Source organism: Hyla sarda, chromosome 1 (assembly GCF_029499605.1).
Source record: "Hyla sarda isolate aHylSar1 chromosome 1, aHylSar1.hap1, whole genome shotgun sequence".
NCBI lineage: Eukaryota > Metazoa > Chordata > Amphibia > Anura > Hylidae > Hyla > Hyla sarda.
This window is the reverse complement of record NC_079189.1, coordinates 404,037,353-404,060,241: the sequence shown is the minus strand read 5'-3', so window position 1 is coordinate 404,060,241 and position 22,889 is coordinate 404,037,353. Positions and strand designations below refer to the sequence as shown.

Genomic DNA, 22,889 nt, shown 5'->3' with positions numbered 1-22,889 from the left:
GCCCACATATGGGGTATCTCCGTACTCGGGAGAAATTGCATTACAAATTTAGAGGGTCTTTTTTCCCTTTTACCTCTTGTGAAAATGAAAAGTATAGGGCAACACCAGCATGTTGGTGTAAAAAAATTTTTTTTTTTTTACACTAACATGCTGGTGTAGACCCCAACTTCACCTTTTCATAAGGGGTTAATGAAAAAGCCCCCCAAAATTTGTAAGGCAATTTCTCCCGAGTACGGCGATACCCCATATGTGTCCCAAAACTGTTGCCCTGAAATACGACAGGGCTCCAAAGTGAGAGAGCACCATGCGCATTTGAGGCCTGAATTAGGGATTTGCATAGGGGTGGACATAGGAGTATTCTATGCCAGTGATTCCCAAACAGGGCGCCTCCAGCTGTTGCAAAACTCCCAGCATGCCTGGACAGTCAATGGCTGTCCGGCAATACTGGGAGTTGTTATTTTGCAACAGCTGGAGGCTCCGTTTTGGAAACAGTAGCGTACCAGAAGTTTTTTCATTTTTTTGGGGAGGGGGGCTGTGTAGGGGTATGTGTAGTATGTAGTGTTTTTTACTTTTTATTTTAGGTTAGTATTAGTGTAGTGTTTTTAGGGTACAGTCACATGGGCAGAGGTTCACAGCAAGTTTGCCGCTGGAAGTTTGAGCTGCAGCGCAAAATTTACGCCATCTCAAACTTGCAGCACTCACTGTAAACCTCCGCCCATGTGAGTGTACCCTGTACATTCACATTGGGGGGAGGGGGCAAACATCCAGCTGTTGCAAACTCCGAGCATGCCCTTTGGCTGTCCGTGCATGCTGGGAGTTGTAGTTTTGCAACAGCTGGAGGCACACTGGTTTGGAAACACTAAGTTAAGTAATACACTTTCAAGTGTTTTGCAACCAAACTTAGTGTTTCCAAACCAGTGTGCCTCCAGCTGTTGCAAAACTACAACTCCCAGCATGCATGGTCTGTCAGTGCATGCTGGGAGTTATAGTTTTGCAACAATTGCAACAGCTGGAGGCACTGAGGTAGGAAACGGACAATGTTTCCCAACTAGTGTGCCTCCAGTTGTTGCAAAACTACAACTCCCAGCATGCCCAGACTGCCCAGGCATGCTGGAAGTTGTAGTTCGGCAATATCTGAAGGATCAGATGTTGCCGAACTACAACTTCCAGCATGCTTGGGCAGTCTGGGCATGCTGGGAGTTGTAGTTTTGCAACATCTGGAGGTCCACAGTTTGGAGACCACTGTATAATGGTCTCCAATCTGTGCTCTTCCAGATGTTAGAGAACTACAACTCCCAGCATGCCTGGACAGACTGAGCATGCTGGGATTTGTAGTTTTGCAACATCTGGAAGAGCACAGATTGGAGACCATTATACAGTGGTCTCCAAACTGTGGACCTCCAGATGTTGCAAAACTGCAACTCCCAGCATGCACAGAAAGCCAAAGGCTGTCTGGGCATGCTGGGAGTTGCAGTTTTGAAACTCCCAGAGGCAGCGGTGAGATCGCTTTACGGCGATCTCACTGCTGCCAATGAAGATGCCGCACTGCTGCAAACTCACCTCCGGGACGCAGCGCCGCTGGGACCGCCTGGAGGACGCCGCTCGCACCGGGACCGCTCGGGACACCGCATGGCCGGGTAAGTGATGCCGGGGGACGGGTAAGGGACAATTAGCACCGCGCTGCTAAGTATTGTGATAGCGAAACGCTGCTATCAACTAGTTAGATTTGGCCAGCTGATAGCAGCGATCGCTGGGGGGGGGGGGGGGGGGGGGGGTGATGAAACCCCCCGTGGTCGCATGGTAAGATGGCTGGCTATCAGTGATAGCCACCATCTTTCCGGGCGCTGTGGGATGACGCGAGTAGCGGCAAAAATGTTCATGACGTACCTGTATGTCATGGGTCAGGAACACCTTCCCACTCATGACGTACAGGTATGTCATAGGTCGGGAAGGGGTTAAAGGGGTAGTCCAGTGGTGAAAAACTTATCCCCTATCCTAAGGATAGGGGATAAGTTTGAGATCGCGGGGGGTCCGACCGCTGGGGCCCCCTGCGATCTCTCTGTACGGGGCCCCGGCTCTCCGCCGAGATAGCGGGTGTCGACCCCCGCACGAAGCGGCGGCCGACACGCCCCTCAATACATCTCTATGGCAGAGCCGGAGATTGCCGAAGGCAGCGCTTCGGCTCTGCCATAGAGTTGTATTGAGGGGGCGTGTCGGCCGCCGCCTCGTGCGGAGGTCGGCACGCCCCCTTCCCGCGGGCTGTCGGGGCTCCGTACAGGAGATCGCAGGGGGCCCCAGCGGTCGGACCCCCCGCGATCTCAAACTTATCCCCTATCCTTATGATAGGGGATAAGTTGCTCACCACTGAATCACCACTGGACTACTTCTTTAAGGAAGGACCCATTTTTTTTTACCTCTATGACCAGGCTCTTAAAAAAAAAAAATTTGACATGTGTCTCTTTAAATGGTAATAACTTTAGAACGCTTTTTTTGAGCAGAGCGATTCTGAGATTGTTTTTTCGTGACATATTGTACTTTATATAACTGGTGCATTTTGTTGACACATGCAGCATTTTTTTTTTTTAAACTCCAAAATATTGTGAAAAAATGGAAAATTTGTGGCATTTTTAAAAAAAATTTATGGTGTACACTGTGCGATAAAAGTGATGTTATATTTATTCTGTGGGTCAGTACGATTATAGCGATACCCATTTTATATCGCTTTCTATGTTCTTTTTCCTTTTCTGAGAAAAATTCTTTTTCTGCCATTCATTTTCCAACAGCCGTAACTTTTTTATTTTTCGTCCAACGCCATTGAGTAAGGGCTTATTTTTTGTGAGATGAGCTGTACTTTTCATTGGTATAAATTTTGCAATACGTGCTACTGTTTGATCTTTTTTGTACCAAAATTGGCAAATTTTGCGCTTTTTTTGTTCTTTTACGGGGTTCACTGTGCAGGATAATTTACACTATAGTTTTATAGTACAAATCATTATGGACGTGGCAATACCTATTATGTATATGATTTGTGTTTTTTTTTTTTTTTTTTTTTTTTTTTTTTTGGTGATAATACAGGACTTTTATTGGGAAAGAGGCATTTTTTTTTTTTTACACTTTTTACAGGTTATACTATGCGGCAATACATTTGTACTGCAGCACAGTATGACCCAATCAGCTGCTCACAGCACAGCCTGTGGCTGGATCTCTCAGGCTTCCATAGCAGGCATACAGGAGGTCATCATCTGACCTCCTGCTGCCATAGCAACCAACGGCGACCTGCGATCCTATTGCAGCGCTGCCGTTGTGAACAGGGGAGAGCTCTCCCCCTGTCAACACCATAGATGCCATCATCAGGATTGATCACTGCATCTATGGCGTTAATGCTGCCGCGACCAGTGTGATCGCGGCTCCGGCAGCTGCGGTGGGACTCCGGCTGTGATTGACAGCCGGGTCCTGCTGCCGATCTCCTGCACTGCCCGCAGCAGTGCCGGAGATCGCGATGACGTATGCATACGTCCAAATGCGTGAACATGTCGGATGCTTGGACATATGCATATGTCCTATAGCGGGAAGGGGTTAAATGGTATACTAGGATTTTATTTCTTCAGCCTATAAGCCTATGATGCCAAGTTATAGTACTGTGTAATATACTTCTATTACCTTTGTCATGCACAGGACCTGTATTGCAAGTATTTTTCTTCTACTGTTGTCTCTGACCATTCCCAGCATTCCATGCAGCTTGGGCTAATAGAAAGTCTATAGAATGTTTCTAGGGAACCCCCAGTGCACCCAGGAGAAGTGTAACATGAAGCCTAGGGGTATGTTCAGATGTAGATTATGCAGATTTTTGTCAGGAAATGCTGTGTAATGCCACCTCTACCCCCACCCCTGGGCAGCTAGATTCCAGTCTCAGTAGACAGCTTAGAGGGTGCAGTCTATAATTTGACAGTGTTATCATTTCGATGTCATCTAGAATAATTCCTATTTATTCTTCCCTCGGGTTACAGAAATGGCAGCTCCTTCAAATTTGGTTGCAAAAAGTGGACGTCGCTTTAAATGGGCGATTGAGTTCAGCAGTGGTGGCACCAGGTAAGTACAAAGTAACAGACCTGTGATATATTATTATTTCCTGTAAGATGCTAACAAGGAAAACAAATGAATGACCCCAGGAATAAACCCATCTGAGAATAAATCTGCCCCAGCGGATCTCCTGGATCCACACGTCTCACATAGTCAGCGAATGGTCAGTCTGTTAGAGGACATTAGTCAGGGTGATTTTTGGCACTGGCCCACTTAGGTCTCCCTTCTATAAACTCAGTGGGGGAGATCAAACCTGTGCAGTGGAGCAAAGGCCTCTGCAAATTGAAAGCTGCAATCTGGTTTGTTGCTATGGGCAACTGCTCCTTTGGAGAAGGTTTCATACCCCCCCCCCCCCCCCATATATTTTAGGAATAAGGAAGGCAGTTATCAAAATATGACAACCGATGTCTAATATAATACATACAGCTTTCTGATCAATTCTAATACATACTACACCAAAATTAAGAAGACCCTAGCCAAAGCCGTAATTACAAATATACAAAACAAATCTTTATTAGGAAATCACAAAAATAAAACATATATTAAAATAGCAATGGCACAGTGAGAAAATCTCTATGGGAAACACATACCAGGGAAGGCTGTAAATAAGCATACATATAGTAGTCAGTGACCACGTTCATGCATAACCAGTAGCAATGTATATATACAGTATATATCTTATAAACTAACATAACAAAAGCAACAGAACCAGTACCAGATGGAATAATATGCAGAACCCCTACATATGTTTCGCTGTCAAGCTTCCTCAGGGGGCGTTTTGGAGTATACAAATTCTAATTCATGCAGTGTATTGTTCTTCACTACTTACGGTGTTATGTATCTCTCCACACATATTGTTTTCATTCCTTTCTGTCTTGTTAGGGGTCGAGGTGAGAGGAGTGCTCCACAAGACAGTATGTATCCAGTAGGGTACTCTGACAAACAAGTCCCAGACACCAGTGTACAAGAGTCTGACCACATCCTTGTAGAGAAGGTGAGGAGATGGATGGGGCTTATACTGAAGAACATTTATGGGGGAGATCTGTCCCCTTAACCCCTTAAGGACTGAGTGTTTTTGCACTTTCGTTTTTTTCCTTACCTTTTAAAAACCATAACCCTTTGAGTTTTGCACCTAAAAATCCATATTATGGCTTATTTTTTGCGTCGCCAATTCTACTTTATAATTACATCAATCATTTTACCCAAAAATCTACGGCAAAACGGAAAAAAAATCATTGTGCGACAAAATTGAAGAAAATACACCATTTTGTAAATTTTGGAGGCTTCCGTTTCTACGCAGTACATTATTCGGTAAAAATGACACCTTATCATTATTCTGTAGGTCCATATGATTAAAATGATACCCTAATTATATAGGTTTGATTTTGCCGTACTTCGGTAAAAAATCATAACTACATGCAGGAAAATTTATACGTTTAAAAATGTCATCTTCTGACCCCTATACCTTTTTTATTTTTCCATGTACAGGGCGGTATGAGGCTCATTTTTTGCGCTGTGATCTGAAGTTTTTAGCGGTACCATTTTAGTTTTGATCAGACTTTTTGAACGCTTTTTATTCCTCTTTTTATGGTATAAAAAGTGACCAAAATACGCTATTTTGGAATTTTTTTGCGCGTACGCCATTGACCGTGCAGTTTAACTATATATTTTTATAGTTCGGACATTTACGCACGCGGCGATACCACATATGTTAATTTTTTATTATGTTTATATATTTTTTATATGGAATTTGGGAAAAGGGGGGTGATGTAAACTTTTAATAAGGAAGGGGTTAATGTGTGTGTTTTTAAATGTTTTTTTATTTACACTTTTAGTCTCCTTAGGGGACTTTTAGGAGGAATCATTTGATTCCTCATACAGATCAATGGGATTCCATAGAATCCCATTGATCTGTGTGCTCTGCGCTCGATTGATAAAGCCGGGTCCTGCCAGGTTTTATCATTCAGAGAGCCGGAGAGGTAAGTCCTCAGGCTACTTCAGCAGTGGATACTAATGTTGATCTGATTTACAGTAAGTTGGTCTTAAGCGGATGGTTCTGCTGTTCATTGCTTTAGGCTGCATCAATGCCGTTTACAAAGCGCGCCTGTTGCCTGGAAACATCTGCAATGACATTCATCTTTGTCAAGCACCCGGAGCACTTTGAAACGGAAATAATTTTGGAAGAACTTACTGTAAATGTATTCAACACTAGCATATACCACATTGTTTCCCAACCAGTGTGCCTCCAGCTGTTGCAAAACTACAACTCCCAGCATGCCCGGACAGCCTTCGGCTGTCCGGGCATGCTGGGAGTTGTAGTTTTGCAGCAGCTGGAGGCACACTGGTTGGAAAACACTGATATACCTAGTGGTGGGAGTGCTCCTCCTGCCCCCTCTCACCAGTGACATGGTACATGCACATACATTGTATTCACACCGTGTTCTTTGTCAGATTTCTGTTAGCCAAATATCTAAGTATCTTTCTGTTGTTTGGAGTGATAGTAAAGTAGACATGTCCCTAAATAGGGTATAGTCAGTTGGACTATGATTATTTGCTGACCGTTCTGTTCTCTGTACAGCGCTGCTGGGACATCGCCTTAGGACCACTAAAGCAAATCCCCATGAACCTGTTCATAATGTACATGGCTGGGAACACAATTTCCATCTTCCCCATTATGATGGTGTGTATGATGGCATGGCGTCCCATACAAGCACTGCTTGCTACACCGGCCAGTAAGTATTTTAGTCCTTTATATAACTGGGATGAGCTGGAGATATAAAACCTGTTTGAATGGAAATGTGCAGCATTTTGATGGTTACAGCCTGGGAACATTACCATCTTTGTGTTCTGTTTAGAGCAACTACCTTCTCCCGTGGAGGCTAAATAGTGTCACCTGTCATGTATTAAAGGGGGTAATCCAACTGACAGGGATTCAATCCCAGTCCCTGCAAAAGAGGAGGTTCTGATAACAAACAATGAATTCCCTTTCATATATCTATAAACCACATACGCAACATTTTATTGTTTGCCAAAGATCCCCAGGCATCTTTAGTATAGCTGGGGTCAACTCAGACACAACATCAGCATCGGGATATGTAATGGCCCTACTGTCTTTTATCAGGGATAGTATGGATTTTTTAGAGGGATTTGGGATGTCGGATTTGTTGGCTATGTAGGTTACAGTGATGCTAAATGCAGCAACTCACAGATGATGTCTTCTCTGATCGGAGTCGTTCTCTTTCTCTTTTCTTCTCTATCTGGCCCCGGGCATTGTGACTATTTCTTCCAGCCACAACTTATCACCACAGAGCCTGCAAAACAAACATATATTAGGGTCCGCACTTTTCCAGCATTATCCTCCCTTTTCCCCACAAATGCCCCCAGCCCCCTCCACACACACAAAAAATGACCAACCCCCCCCATGTACATAATGCCGTCAGCCTCCCCCTGCACACGACGCCATCAACCCCCCCCCCACGACGCTGTCGAACCACACGCACACAACGCTGTCAGCCCCCCCCCCACACACACACAACTCCATCAGCCTCCCCCCCCCCCCCCACACACACCGCCGTCAGCCTCCTTCCCACACACACACACACACCCGCCGTCAGCCTCCTTCCCACACACACACACACACACACACACACACACACGATGCTGTCAGCCTAAACCCCCCCCCCCCCACACAAAGCCGTTAGCCTCCCCCCGCACACGAAGCCGTTAGCCCCCTCAAACACACAACACTGTCAGCCTCCCTCCCCCACCACCACCACACACGCCGCCATCAGCCTCCCCCCCCCCCCACACACACACACACACACGACGCTGTCAGCCTCTTCCCCCCACACACGATTCCGTCAGCCCTCTTCCCCCACACACGATTCCGTCAGCCTCTTCCCCCACACTTGATTCCGTCAGCCTCTTCCCCCACACACGATTCCGTCAGCCTCTTCCCCCACACACGATTCCGTCAGCCTCTTCCCCCACACACGATTCCGTCAGCCTCTTCCCCCACACACGATTCCGTCAGCCTCTTCCCCCACACACGATTCCGTCAGCCTCCACCCCCCCCCCCACCACCTCCCACACACAACGCCATCCATCAACCTTCCACACAGATGTCGCCAGCCTTCCACACATAATGCCGCAGGAAGTTTGCCGCTGAAGGTAGGACCCTCCAGTAGGTAGCTTGCCCCCACTGATACAGATCTCCTTCCTCCCAGGACACACTCTTCTTTCACCGTGTGCTGTTTAGATAAAAGACTGATTAGGCTTAACAGAACAGTGGAAAGATGCAGAGAATTCTCTGCCGGACGCTGCTTCCCCGGGACCACAACATTCATCAATGAGGAGAAGACGACTTAAAGGACAAGTCGCCCAGCTTACTACTTACTGCATCCAGACATTGCTTCCCGCCCCTCCAGCTGCAGTCACTCCTGAGATTTGGCAGCTGGAGGGGTGGGAAGCAATGTCTGTCCCGTGATTTGATGGGCTGGGGGTTGCTCGCAGCACATCCTGCTACCTCCTGTCAGCCACTGCTCTCAAAGTGGCAGTGGCTGCTGGCCCCAGCAGACTTCCCGGCTCTGCAAGCAACTGTGCAGAGCCGGGAAGATTAAATGAGAAGCAGGACATGAGGGAGCTGTTTTGTGTGAGTGCTGGTCGCTCACCACAGATTACTATTAGGATCTTTGGGTTTTTAAATATTGGATTGAAAGTTTTAATTTAGGTTTTTATTTTACAGCGCTGTGGAATGTGAGTGCGCTATATAGATAAAGGGTTATTATTATTATTAGTGATAGTCGTTTTATGTACAAACCTTTTCATTCATTTCAGTGATAGGTATTGCTGTGTGGCCAAAAATGTATATATTGTTGGGGCTTGTGTATTGAAAAAGGCTATAGTTACCAACTACCTGTCCCCCTGCAGCTCCCATTCCGCTCCCTCTGGTGCCCAGCTACTCCCGAGACGAGGGCTTGGAGCAAGAGCTGCTCGCAGTGGTGTCCTGGACCAAATCACTCATCTCGGAAGCAGGCAGTGGAGAAGTGTGTCGCAGGAATGGGAGGAGCAGCAATATATGCATTGTTGTAGCCATAGGAATACCCCCCCTTAAAGCGTTACTGTCATTAAAAACAACTTTTGACATGTTCCATTTCAAAAGTTGTTGATCGTATCAGACCTCACTCCAGAGACCCACTGTGATTGTGACATAAAAGCTGCAGCAGCTGGGAAGTGGAGCTCAATGCCACCTGCTTCCCCAGCTTATATGTCACATTCACAGCAGGTCTCCACGATCAACAACTTTTGACATGACAGAGGTTTTTTTTTTTTTTTTTTTTTTTAACTTACTGATCCTTACGCTTTAACTCCATAGAGATTATGTTTACTGGCCCATTATCCTTTGCTCTGAAATTAGGACATAGAAAAGGCAGCAATGTACTTTGTGTTAACTTACTGTACCCAATTTGACTCTTTTCTTAAGCCTTCAAGCTCCTGGAGAGCTCTGGTCAGCGGTTTCTTCAAGGACTGGTTTACTTAATTGGGAACCTTCTGGGTCTTGCACTGGCTGTTTATAAGTGTCAGTCTATGGGACTTCTCCCCACACATGCTTCTGATTGGCTGGCCTTCATTGAACCACCTGAGGTTAGTCTTCTTTATCTTACATTTAAGTGGCATTATGATATCTTCTGATGACAAATGCAGTTATTTCACATTTATTGATGGTCAGAATAACCTGTTGTTCTGCAGTATTACACTGCTCAAAAAAATAAAGGGAACACTGAGATAACACATCCTAGATCTGAGTGAATGAACTAATACTTTCGTCTTTACATAGATTAATGCACTGACAACATAATCACACAAATTATCAATGGAAATCAAATTTATCAACCCCTGGAGGTTTGGATATGGAGTCACACTCAAAATCTAAGTGGAAAACCACACTACAGGCTGATCCACCTTTGATGTAATGTCCTTAAAACAAGTCAAAATGAGGCTCAGTAGTGAGTGTGGCCTCCATATTAGGAGGAACCCAGGGCCAACCACACCAGCATATGGTCTCACAATGTGTCTGAGGATCTCATCTCGGTACCTAATGGCAGTCAGGCTACCTCTGGCAAGCACATGGAGGGCTGTGCAGCTCCTTAAAGAAATGCCACACCATTACTGACCCACTGCCAAAACCGGTCAGTCTGTTGCAGGCAGCAGAATGTTCTCCACCGCGTCTCCAGACTCTGTCACATGTGCTCAGTGTGAACCTGCATTCATCCGTGAAGAGCACAGGACGCCAGTGGCGAATTTGCTAATCTTGGTGTTCTCTGGCAAATGCCAAACATCCTGCACGGTGTTGGGCTGTAAGCACAACCCCCACCTGTGGATGTCGGGCCCTCATACCACCCTCATGGAGTCTGTTTCTGACTGTTTGAGTGGACACATGCACATTTGTGGCCTGCTGGAGGTCATTTTGCAGGGCTACGGCAGTGCTCCTCCTGCTCCTCCTTGCACAAAGGTGGAGGTAGCGGTCTTGCTGCTGGGTTGTTGTCCTCCTTTGGCCTCCTCCAGATCTCATAATGTACTGGCCTGTCTCCTGGTAGCGCCTCCATGCACTGGGCACTACGCTGACAGACACAGCAAACCTTTTTGCCACAGTTCTCATTGATGTGCCATCCTGGATAAGCTGCACCACCTGAGCCACTTGTGTTGGTTGTAGACTCCGTCTCATGCTACCACTAGAGTGAAAGCACCGCCAGCATTCAAAAATGACCAAAACATCAGCCAGGAAGCATAGGAACTGAGAAGTGGTCTGTGGTCACCACCTGCAGAACCACTCCTTTATTGGGGGTGTCTTGCTAATTGCATATAATTTCCACATGTTGTCTGTTCCATTTGCACAATAACATGTGAAATTGATTGTCAATCAGTGTTGCCTTCTGAGTGGACAGGGTGATTTCACAGAAGTGTGATTGACTTGGAGTTACATAGTGTTGTTTAAGTGTTCCCTTTATTTTTTGGAGCAGTGTATATCCAGCATGAGATACCTGATTGACCCATTTATAGGTCAATTATAGATTAGTGTTTCAATATTTCACTGTCTTTTTTATTTTCTCTTCTTGTCTATCAATGGAAACATGAAGGGGTTTAAGGGGTTAAGAGTTAAAAAAAAAAATATTAATTCTATATGCCAGAGGTAAGCTTAAAAATAAAAACCAGTACTCACAGTGCCATCTCAATCATCTTGGTCTTACCCAGGCATATATATATATAAAAATAAAATAAAATGTATAAGCCTCTGGACTACCCCTTTAAAACTTGTAATGATCATGCCCAATAGACAGAGTTCTGGCTTATACACTAATCAGTCTTGCAACTCTTTAAAAGGGGTACTCTGGTGGAAAACACTTTTCTTCAAATCAACTGGTGCCAGAAAGTTAAACAGATTTGTAAATTACTTCTATATAAAAATCTTAATCCTTCCAGTACTTATCAGCTGCTGTATGCTACAGAGGAAGTGGAGTTGTTCTTTTCATTCTGACCACAGTGCTCTCTGCTGACACCTGTCCGTGTCAGAAACTGTCCAGGGCAGGAGCAAATCCACAAAGCAAACCTCTCCTGCTCCGGACAGTTTGACACAGAGGTGTCAGCAGAGAGCACTGTGATCAGACTGAACACTGTGATTAGAAACTCAACTTTCTGTGTAGTATAAAGCAGCTGATAAGTACTGGAAGGATTAAGATTTTTTAATAGAAGTCATTTACAAATATGTTTAACTTTCTAGCACCAGTTGGTTTAGAGGGGGAATTTTTTTTTCCACCAGAGTACCCCTTTAACTTATTATCCTCTACAGGATAGAGGATAAGAGGATAAGTGTCTGGCACTGCAATGTTGAGCAGGAGATTGCGGGGGTCCCAGCAGTAGCCCTCCTGCATTCTACCTGGCACCCCGCATGGAGCGGTGGTCGACACACCCCCTCCATGCATCTCTATGGGAGTGCTGGAGATACACAAGCGCTGTACTGGTGTATCTCCTGCTCTACCATATACAGTACATGAGGGGGCATGTCGACCACTGCTGCTCCGTTCACAAGAAGAGCTACTGTTCTGAACAAGGAGACCGTGGTTGGACCCCCAACCATCAGACCAGTATCCCCTATCTTGTGGAGGACCGGAGTTCCCCATTTAAGTGGACATGATCAGTACCTATTTACAAGGTTACATTTCTAAAATGTAGTATAAATGAGAATGTGGCCATTACTTCAGCTTACTTTATCTTTCTTCTGGCAGAGAATGGAGTACACTGGAGGAGGGCTCTTACTATGATGGTCTTTTCATAAAGGAACACATGCAGTGCTGAATTTCACATCCACTTCTCAGACTTTGCTCTGTATCCTAATAAATTATTATGATCAAAGTATTGTGTGGAGTCTGACTGTAATAAACATCACAACCAGCTATATATAAAACCTTTTATTCCAGTTTTTGTTTGGAACATCATAACAATGAACAAAGCATGTGACGCAAACAATAACTGTTGTAGAGGGAAAGTCATTCAGTCCTAACCTAATCCCATTCACGCAGCTTCTTCCCACAATTATTCCAGAAACATGGAACAAATGGAATGACGCATCTACCAATAAATTACATCTGGATGAATTGTTCTATCCCACTAGACTTAGAAAAGGTGCAATACAAATAAAAACAGAAAACATTTTCTTTGTTCCTTCTGCTCATCTTCTTGGTGAAGGATTCCTTTAAGGTCAGAAAAACTTCTAATTTTAAAAGATAATGGTTTGTAACGTCCCAAAACCTCGGAAATGCTTTTTAGAATTCCCACAGTATGAGAACAGAAGAGTTTTGGACAATTTGGAAATGAGAAAAAAAACCGCATCTTAAATAGGGTAATATGAATTGCCAGGTTCCCAGCCATGTTAGGAATTAAGGCGAGCCAACTCATTGTACCCTAATGTGAATGGACCCCTGGTTTTTTCCTAACACTACAAAAACAGTTCTGAATGAGTGCATTTATTTTCCTCTGACATATTTAACAAGCATTTCATGCTCGCTGCTGCATAGAGTTCCATGGGGGATCCCTGGACAAGACAATTCCAGTCATCCCTTTTATTACCTTCCATGGACTTTCACATCCTAATGAATAACATCATTTTTTGGCTTATAAATGGTTGAGGGTTTCTTCATATTAGTAGTTTGCTAATTTCCTGTTGGCCTCGCAGAAATGCTGATATGAATGGTTTGTATGTTCAGTAACACAATATCTCCACATACAAACTGTTGTCTTCTGTTACAGCTGGAGTAATGCATCTTGGACCCTGTGCATAATGGGTATTAGGAGTAAATGGTGATGACCTCTGTTCCACCACCTCTCACTAGCAACACACGCTCTAGGCCTTCAGTCAGGACTTCTAGGAACTCCATATCTAGAGAAACCTCCAGTTAAGGAAGACACGCACAAGTGTACATTAGTCCCTCAAGTTACAATATTAATTGGTTCCAGGATGACCATTGTAAGTTGAAACCATTGTATGTTGAGACCAGGACTCTATGGAAACCTGGTAATTGATTCTAAAGGCACCAAAATGTCATCCAAAAAATAGGAAAAAGTGAGGATTCAAGAAAAATAAGTAGATAACTAATATAGATAAAGCAAGTCCTTATATATAAAAGTAAGAAGGAGCTGCTGGGAGCTGTAAATCACTGTCTATGTCAGTGTTTCCCAAGCAGGGAGTCTCCAGCTGTTTCAAAACTACAACTCCCAGCATGCCTGGACAGCCAAAGGCTGTCCAGGCATGCTGGGAGTTGTAGTTTTGAAACAGCTGGGGACACCCTGCTTAGGAAACACTGGTCTATGTAGAGGACAGGAGCTTCTTTGGGGTCCTTTACAGTACACACAATGTTCTAAAAAAAGTAACATGGAGTCACAGGAGCAGCTAACCCTGGTACAGGTAAAGTGTACAGAACATGTAATACCTCTCTGTACTGTAGGGGGCGCTACCAGACATCAGTCAGTGCATACACTTCAGTAATACAGGGGTTTTACCAGTGAATGCCCTTTCTGATTGGTCAGTTCTTTCAGCCATTGACACGTTTCGCAGATCTGGACTGTCTGTAGCATTTTATGTTGTCTGGTTTCAAGTTACAATGGTCCAGAAAAGACCATTGTATGTTGAAACCATTGTATGTTGAGGCCATTGTAAGTTGAGGGATCACTGTATATGGAATAGAAATAGATTTACAATACTTGCTATGTTTACACTAAGTGTTTTCATTAGCCGTATATGTCTGTATACCCACACAGGGCCTATTGGCAGAGGCGAGACACTTCTGTCACCAGGGATCGGACAGTTGTCCTGAGCCTACTGCGCTGTAATTTCTGTCCTGGCTTAGAACAGTGGCTAAGCAGGGCAGTTGTATCCATCTTTCTTTACAGCGCTGCATGAGCACATGTCCAGATCAGTAAGGTCAGGCTTTGTTTAAAAAAATAATAATAATTATTATATCTGGCACCAGGGTTTTTTTTGTACAGACCGTGCCAAAAATCTTGCTACACAAACTTTTATGTAACACAGATGCTGGATAAATGATGTAAACTGTCCCATTTAAATGAATAGGATAAGTTCTATAATTCGTTGTAAAAAACGCAGAGGGTGGATATGTAATGGAGGTCTTATTACTAAATGTCTGTATCCGCTTTCATATTTATGTTTGTAATGAATTAATTTATGACAACTAGTCTTGGCAAATGTAGAAGTGATGCCCACAGCAATTGGCTCGTTCTTATAGTTTAGGCTAGACGATTTTGTTGCGTTGTACAATACCAAGTGACCCCACAGTACTTCCATGTAGAAAAGGATACAGTTTTCATCACCCTGAGGGTTGCGTGGGGGTCCCGGCATATTCAGCAGCACCAGTTTAGCATCATGAGATTTATTGACGATGACCTCATTTAGTTTCACAGCTGTGTGCATGCGCCGGACATTCGACTGATCCCTGGAAAGAACAATAGAAGAAATCAATGTAAAGTGCAAAACAGGCAAAACAAGCTTCTTCCACTGGTATATTCAGGCTCTTACGGACGCATGCTGAGCAATTCTTGGAAACTGGGCATATGCTTGCTTTGGGCTCCACGCACAGATAGGTGTTTGTCCTTGGTCCATGTCATATGTACTCTTTCTGGGGCAGCATCTGTTTCATCATCATCGTCGGAGCCCACACTAGTCAGACGTAGTATGGAATTCCGGTCCTTTACTAACTGGGCCTAAAGGCATTAGAGAGAAGAGGAATAGCATTATTGGCCACAGTCAAACAATATCCCAACATACATAGTCTACCAGGTTCTATAGGGGGAGATTTATTAAGATCTGTGTTCAGCCACTTCACAGCCCTTTTTCTTTTTTTTTTTTTTTTTTTTTTGCTGTGTTTTTGGCTTATTTGCACCAAATTTATCAAAACTGCACACGGACAAATTTTGCACAAATGAAAAATCACCTCAGAACTTTTCTAAGGCAAAGCAAAAGTGGTATGAATTAGAATTTTTTTTGAATGTTCGCATTATTTTTGCACCTTTTTTTTAAAAAAAAAGACAGTTATAAAGCCTCGTCCACTGCATAGTCCAGAATGAAGCATCACTTTTCAGTTTAAGTTGTCTATTTTGAAATTGCACAACATTTTTTAGCCAAATTTCAGCCAATAAAATGTCAGAAAGGCAATGATAAATCTCCCCCAATAATGTGGTAAACCAGTCTCTGGCCATTGGCAGACATGAAGGGTAATTTAAGGATTTCTCCCATACTGCAATGGGAAATATACATAGATTTCCATTGGAAACATATCGTGTGTGCATATATAAAAAAAAAATATATATACACAGTGATCCCTCAACTTACAATGGCCTCAACATACAATAGTTTCAACATACAATGGTCTTTTCTGGACCATTGTAACTTGAAACCAGACTCAACATACAATGCTACAGACAGTCCAGATCTGCGAAACGTGTCACTGGCTGAAAGAACTGACCAATCATAAAGGGCATTTACTGGTAAAACCCCTGTATTACTGAAGTGTATGCACTGACTGATGTCTGGTAGCGTCCCCTACAGTACAGGGAGGTATTGCATGTTCTGCACACTTTACCTGTTCCAGGTTAGCTGCTCCTCTGGACACCAGGTAAGGGCGACTCCATGTTACTTTTTTAGGACATTGTGTGTACTGTACAGGACCCCAAAGAAGCTCCTGTCCTCTACATAGACCAGTGTTTCCAAAGCAGGGTGCCTTTGGCTGTCCGGGCATGCTGGGAATTCTGGTTTTGCAACAGCTGGGGGCACCCTGCTTGGGAAATACTGACATAGACAAGTGATTTACAGCTCCCAGCAGATATTTCTTTTATATGTATGATCTTGCTTTATCTATATTAGTTATCTACTTATTTTTCTTTAATTCTCACTTTTTCCTATTTTTTGGATGACATTTTGGTGTCTTTAGAACCAATTACCAGGTTTCCATAGAGTTCTATCTCAACATCCTATTGGTCGTCCTGGAACCAATTAATATTGTAACTTGAGGGACCAATGTATCTATATTCTATCATTTTTTTCATTTGGTTTGAAACATTGCTTCAAACCAACTTTAAATGCTTGCAGTGTTTAGTGTTAAAATGCATCATTTTTACACTGCACAGAAGCACTTTGCAGGAGATTATTATTGCCGACATTTGCTTCAACAAATGACATTACTGATATAACTTCATTCTGTTTGCTTTTATCTTTCATTAGATTTCATCTTATTTTCAGATGTCCTTTACAAATCTGATCAGGATGTATCATTCTAAATTGCATTGCACTAATATGGCCAGGAATAATACAGCAGCTGAGGACATGACATGGCTGGAAAACATTCTCACCTCTCGCTCTCTATCCGTTTTTGATAGTCGCATTTGTCGTAACATCTGTGATCTTTGTTCCATCATAAGTGTCCGCTCATATGTATAGGCTGAAATGTCACTGTCATGCTATGCAATGCAGAGGATTCAATCAGATTAGACGTGTAGCATTCCTGACATTCTATTTTTTTTACTTTTTTGTTGTTGTCTTACCATCTCCACTACCTCTACGTCAGCCTGTATACGTAGGTGGTAGAGAAAGGTGGCCAAATCCTTCTTCATCTGAATGCTGTTATCTTCCATTTGGGCTACAGTGAAAATACGCATCTTGCATTTGCGCCACACCTGGTAAAGTCATCACATATAAATACAAAGGTGAGAATTGACAAATTATTAAAAGTAATTGCCTTCTGATGGAAATCATGTTACGTGCACATGATATACAGTGGGGAAAAAGTATTTAGTCAGCCACCAATTGTGCACGTTCTCCCACTTACAAAGATTAGAGAGGCCTGTAAAGTTCATCATAGGTATACCTCAACTATGAGAGACAGAATCCATAAAATCACTTTGTCTGATTTTCAAAGAATTTATTAGCAAATTATGGTGGAAATAAGTATTTGGTCACCTACAAACAAGCAAGATTTCTGGTTATCACAGACCTGTAACAACTTTAACCCCTTAAGGACCGAGCGTTTTTGTGCGACTAAATGTATCAATTTTGTAACTTTTGGGGGCTTCCGTTTCTACGCAGTACATTTTTCATTGTAAAAATGACACCTTATCTTTATTCTGTAGGTCCATATGATTAAAATGATACCCTACTTATATCGGTTTGATTTTGTCGTAGTTCTGGAAAAAATCATAACTACATGCAGGAAAATGTATACGTTTAAAATTGTCATCTTCTGAACCCTATAACTTAATTTTCCACGTATGGGGCGGTATGAGGGCCAACTATTTTGCGCCATGAAGTTTGTTGTGGCTGAAGTTTTTATTGGTACCATTTTTGTTTTGATCGGATTTTTAATTGCTTTTTATTCATTTTTTATGGTATAAAAAGTGACCAAAAATACGCTATATTAGACGTTGAAATTTTTTGGTGTGTACGCCATTTACCGTGTGGTTTAATTAATGACATATTTTTATAGTTCGGACACTTACGCACGCGGCGATACCATATATGTTTATTTTTATTTACAGTTTTTTTCTTATCTTTATTAACTTATTTTATTAACTTTTTTTTGCAATGTTATGGGACTATAACATGCAGTACATTGATTCAATAAACTGATCAATGCCATTGCATTGCAATGCATTGATCAGTGTTATTGGTGGTTCATTGCTCAAGCCTAGATTTCAGGCTTGAGCAATCAATTGCCGATCGGACGCTTAGGAGGCAGGTAAGGCACCTTCCTGCTGCATTCTAGCTGATTGGGACATCGCAATTTTACCGCAATGGTCCCAATCAGCCCAACTGAGCTGCTGGGAAGCTTTCACTTTCAATTTAGACGCGGCGATCAACTTTGATAGGCGCGTCTAAATAGTTAATGCCGAACATCTGCCTGAATGGTGATGTCCGGCATTAGCCACAGGTCCTGGCTGCTGATAGCAGCTGGGACTGTGCGGGTATGATGCAAGCTCAGCTCCTGAGCTCGTTTCATGACCCTCCCGTGCCCCAGCACTGTTTAGAAACGGCGTTTTGTGTCCTCCAATCATTACCTGTATTAATGGCACCTGCTTGAACTTGTTATCAGTATAAAAGACACCTGTCCACAACCTCAAACAGTCACACTCCAAACTCCACTATGGCCAAGACCAAAGAGCTGTCGAAGGACACCAGAAACAAAATTGTAGACCTGCACCAGGCTGGGAAGACTGAATCTGCAATAGACAAGCAGCTTGGTGTGAAGAAATCCGCTGTGGGAGCAATTATTAGGAAATGGAAGACATACAAGACCACTGATAATCTCCCTCGATCTGGGGCTCCACGCAAGATCTTACCACTTGGTTTCAAAATGATCACAAGAACGGTGAGCAAAAAACCAAGAACCACATGGGGGGACCTATTGAATGACCTGCAGAGAGCTGGGTCCAAAGTAACAAAGGCTACCATTAGTAACACACTACTCTGCCAGGGACTCAAATCATGCAGTGCCAGACGTGTCCCCCTGCTTAAGCCAGTACATGAAGTTTGCTAGAGAGCATTTGGATGATCCAGAAGAGCATTGGGAGAAGGTCATATGGTCAGATAAAACCAAAGTGGAACTTTTTGGTAAAAACTGTCTTGTTTGGAGGAGAAAGAATGCTGAGTTGCAACCAAAGAACACCATACCTACTGTGAAGCATGGGGGTGGAAACATCATGCTTTGGGGCAGTTTTTCTGCTAAGGGACCAGGATGACTGATCTGTGTAAAGGAAAGAATGAATGGGGCCGTGTATTGTGAGATTTTGAGTGAAAACCTCCTCCCATCAGCAATGGCATTGAAGATGAAACATGGCTGGGTGTTTTTGCATGACATTGATCCCAAACACACTGTCTGGGCAATGAAGGAGTGGCTTCGTAAGAAGCATTTCAAGGTCCTGGAGTGGTCAAGCCAGTCTCCAGATCTCAACCCCATAGAAAACCTTTGGAGGGAGTTGAAAGTCCATTTTGCCCAGCAACAGCCCCAAAACATCACTGCTCTAGAGGAGATCTGCATGGAGGAATGGGCCAAAATACCAGCAACATTGTGTGAAAACCTTGTGACGATGTACAGAAAACGTTTGACCTCTGTCATTGCCAACAAGGGGTATATAACAAAATACTGAGATGAACTTTTGTAATAGACCAAATACTTCTTTTCCACTATAATTTGCAAATAAATTCTTTAAAAGATCAGACAATGTGATTTTATGGATTTTTTTTCTCATTATGTCTCTCATAGTTGAAGTATACCTATGATGAACATTACAGGCCTCTCTCATCTTTTTAAGTGGGAGAACTTGCACAATTGGTGACTGACTAAATACTTTTTTGCCCCACTGTATACCTTTGCAGTAAATCAGGTAAAGCTTGTTAATATTAAAAATAGAAAACACAGGTGGACGGTAAAGTTTGTATTGTTTTGAAAGAGATGATAAAAGCAGGAGGATAGAACCAATCTTACCTTGTGTTGTTTCAAGAGAAAAGGTAGCAGCATTAGCATACCTCCGTCGTGTACAACCCACCACACATCTATGTGACCCTCTGCTAGTGTTTCCCGAGATGCAGGGAATAAAGATATGTTCTTAGCCACAAGAAGCGCTTGGCGAGCAGCTGTACAGATACGCACAGTGGCTGGAAGCAAAAACAGAAGAGTCATAAACAAGATTTTACAGCCACAAATGATGTCTATATTTTCAATAATTGTAAGTAATGGCCACTTCACTGATCCTGAATATAGAAAGCAGAATAGTAAATCAGACTCTTACCGATGAATGTTTTCCAGGCCCGAGAGTCATCGCTCTGTCTCCAGCCACTTGGCCAGCCCATGATTACTGTGTTGTGTCTCATTCCGCCAAGACCACAAGACTGGATGAGGTGGGATAAGCCTTCTTTTTTCTTCTGTGCCACCACCAACTGGCAGAAGCCTTTCACTCTTTCTTGCTCCATCAGCTGCTTCAGCGCCTGTAATGAAAGATAATTATATAGGTGACTGTATTATAATTATATATGTACAACCTGTCTCTAAGGTCCTTCCCAAATACCTCAGATAGATTTTGTATAGATTAGTGTACGTTCACACATACAGGATCCTGCACAGATTTGATGCGCAGGATTTGTGACTGCAGATTAGAAGCCGTGCTCAGTCATTTAGTTTACATTGAAATCTGCAGCAGAAAATCCTGCGCATCAAATCTGCATACATGTAAACGTACCCTAAGGGTACATTCACACAGGCGTATTTTTGCTGCAGATCTGCTGCCCATTGACTTCAATGGGCAGAAAAATGTACTGACTCAAATCTGCAGCAGAAAATATGCATGTGAACGTACCCTTAGTCTACAAAATGTATACATTCACCACATAACCATGTTCACCACATAAAACTGCTGTCCCCATAGCCTAGCAGGGGTTAGTGCCCCCCCCCCCCCATTCCAAACACATCTTTTTATGCAATATTGTGTTTTAATGCAGGGGTCCACTGTGCCCCTGGGCTGCATTGCCTCTGCACTACTTCATGCCGCTTTGACTGGCTCACAGGACCGGCTGCTAACGGCAGCCCAGTTTTTTTTGCCCATGCATGCGGCGCACATATGTTAAAGGGGTACTCCGGTGGAAAACTTTTTTTGTTTTTTAAATCAACTGGTGCCAGAAAGCTAAACAGATTTGTAAATTACTTCTATAAAATAATCTTAATCCTTCCAGTACTTATCAGCTTTTTGGAACACAGAGCTCTCTGCTGACATCATGACCACAGTGCTCTCTGCTGACATCTCTGTCCATTTTAGGAACTGTCCAGAGCAGCATATATTTTCTATGGGGATTTTCTCCTGCTCTGGACAGTTCTTAAAATGGACAGAGGTGTCAGCTGAGAGCACTGTGGTCATGATGTCAGCAGAGAGCGCTGTGTTCCAAAAAGAAAATAATTTCCTCTGTAGTATACTGCAGCTGATAAGTACTGAAAGGATTAAGATTTTTTAATAGAAGTAATATACAAATCTGTTTAGTTGATTTAAAAAAAAAAAAAAAAGTTTTCCACCGGAGTACCCCTTTAATCTGTAAGCCTGTCATACACACTGCGTGTGTGATGTAATCCCTAAAGGCAGAGAGCTTGCTCCCTGCCTCAATTGACAGTTCTTTGGGGGGCATTTACAAAGAGTGGTGTGAATTCTTAACTCAGGGATGTGGAAATCCTATCGCCATGTAGTTCCAGGCGCCGAGCATGTGAATTTTTCATAGATTTAGCCCTGTATTGGGCAGGCAGGGACAGACAGACTTGCCTCCTGTGTGAGGCGCAGGAGTGGATGCAGACTTGCTTCACACTGGCGCTTAGGGTGTATGGAGGGGGCAGCGGCCCCCAGCTGATTCCAGGAGCTGGGGGCCACTGCTCAAAGACCCCCCACCAGCATTTCTGTGGTACAGTTCGGTCTACTTGATTGTTGCTGGGAGCAGATTTGCAGACGTGCGCTGCGCAGGCACGCATAAGTCTGCTCTTAGCCCCCTGAGGTGCCAGCCGGCAAATCTTTAATGTATGTGAAAAGAGAGTTCATGCGGCCTAGCTGCAAGCGGCTGAGCGCCGACGCTGTTGCGTCGGGACTACAGTTCTGATGTCCACTCATGGCCGGCTCAGGTGAGGAGGCCGAGCATGCGGACGGCGGCGGCGGCAAGGGTGGTTGTGTGTGTGTGTGTATATATATATATATATATATATATACACATATATATAGTGTGAGTGTATGTGTATGATGTCTGTGTATCTGTAATGTGTGTAAGTAATGTATGATGCGGGGGGGGGGCAGCAGCGGGTGTGTGTATGTATGATGTGTGTATTTATGTTACGTATTATATGGGGGGCAGTGGCCAGTGTATGTATGATATGTGTATGCATGTATGTTTTGTACAGGGGCGGACTGACACGTCGGGCACTAGGGCAGTGCCCAAGGGCCCGTGTCTCAGGGGTGTGGGGGGGGGGGGGGGTGCGCTGCTGCCAGTTATGCTAATTTTTTTTGTGGCTTCTGGCCACCCGCACTAAATTGCACCCCCAGAATCCCGCCCCCCTTCATACTCGCCTGCCGACCAAGAGCCCCACGGATGCACACAAACACGCCCGAACCAAAACTGCAACTCCCAGCATGTTGAACTGTAACCTAAACTGTAGAACTATAAGGTGTAACATGCTGGGAGTTGTAGTTTTGGTTTGGGTCAGCTGCAGAGCCATAGGCTGCATCAG

At 43.7% G+C, this 22,889-nt stretch overlaps 2 protein-coding genes across 8 annotated transcripts in view; one reads left to right on the top strand and one right to left on the bottom strand.

The window, feature by feature from the left end:
* EMC4 (ER membrane protein complex subunit 4) overlaps window positions 1-12,519 on the top strand; it is a 28,907-nt gene extending 16,388 nt beyond the window's left edge. For 4 of the 5 annotated variants that reach the window (XM_056528472.1, XM_056528468.1, XM_056528462.1 and 1 more), the window contains exons 2-6: window positions 4,008-4,089; window positions 4,963-5,074; window positions 6,659-6,812; window positions 9,563-9,723; window positions 12,363-12,519. In XM_056528472.1, the coding sequence (XP_056384447.1) occupies window positions 4,010-4,089; window positions 4,963-5,074; window positions 6,659-6,812; window positions 9,563-9,723; window positions 12,363-12,398 (543 nt within the window). In that variant the 5' untranslated portion in view covers window positions 4,008-4,009 and the 3' untranslated portion in view covers window positions 12,399-12,519. Of the gene's footprint in view, window positions 1-3,790; window positions 3,819-4,007; window positions 4,090-4,962; window positions 5,075-6,658; window positions 6,813-9,562; window positions 9,724-12,362 lie in introns of those variants that run through there. The other variant, XM_056528442.1, reaches the window with a different exon arrangement.
* A 75-nt stretch (window positions 12,520-12,594) lies between these two features.
* Window positions 12,595-22,889, bottom strand: part of SLC12A6 (solute carrier family 12 member 6) — a 57,933-nt gene continuing 47,638 nt past the window's right edge. For 2 of the 3 annotated variants that reach the window (XM_056528424.1, XM_056528418.1), the window contains 7 exons: window positions 20,428-20,623; window positions 20,124-20,293; window positions 17,188-17,319; window positions 16,996-17,103; window positions 15,167-15,351; window positions 14,950-15,083; window positions 12,596-13,513 (listed from right to left, as the gene is read on the bottom strand). In XM_056528424.1, coding sequence (XP_056384399.1) covers window positions 13,422-13,513; window positions 14,950-15,083; window positions 15,167-15,351; window positions 16,996-17,103; window positions 17,188-17,319; window positions 20,124-20,293; window positions 20,428-20,623 — 1,017 coding nt within the window. In that variant the 3' untranslated portion in view covers window positions 12,596-13,421. Of the gene's footprint in view, window positions 13,514-14,949; window positions 15,084-15,166; window positions 15,352-16,995; window positions 17,104-17,187; window positions 17,320-20,123; window positions 20,294-20,427; window positions 20,624-22,889 lie in introns of all 3 variants that reach the window. The other variant, XM_056528429.1, reaches the window with a different exon arrangement.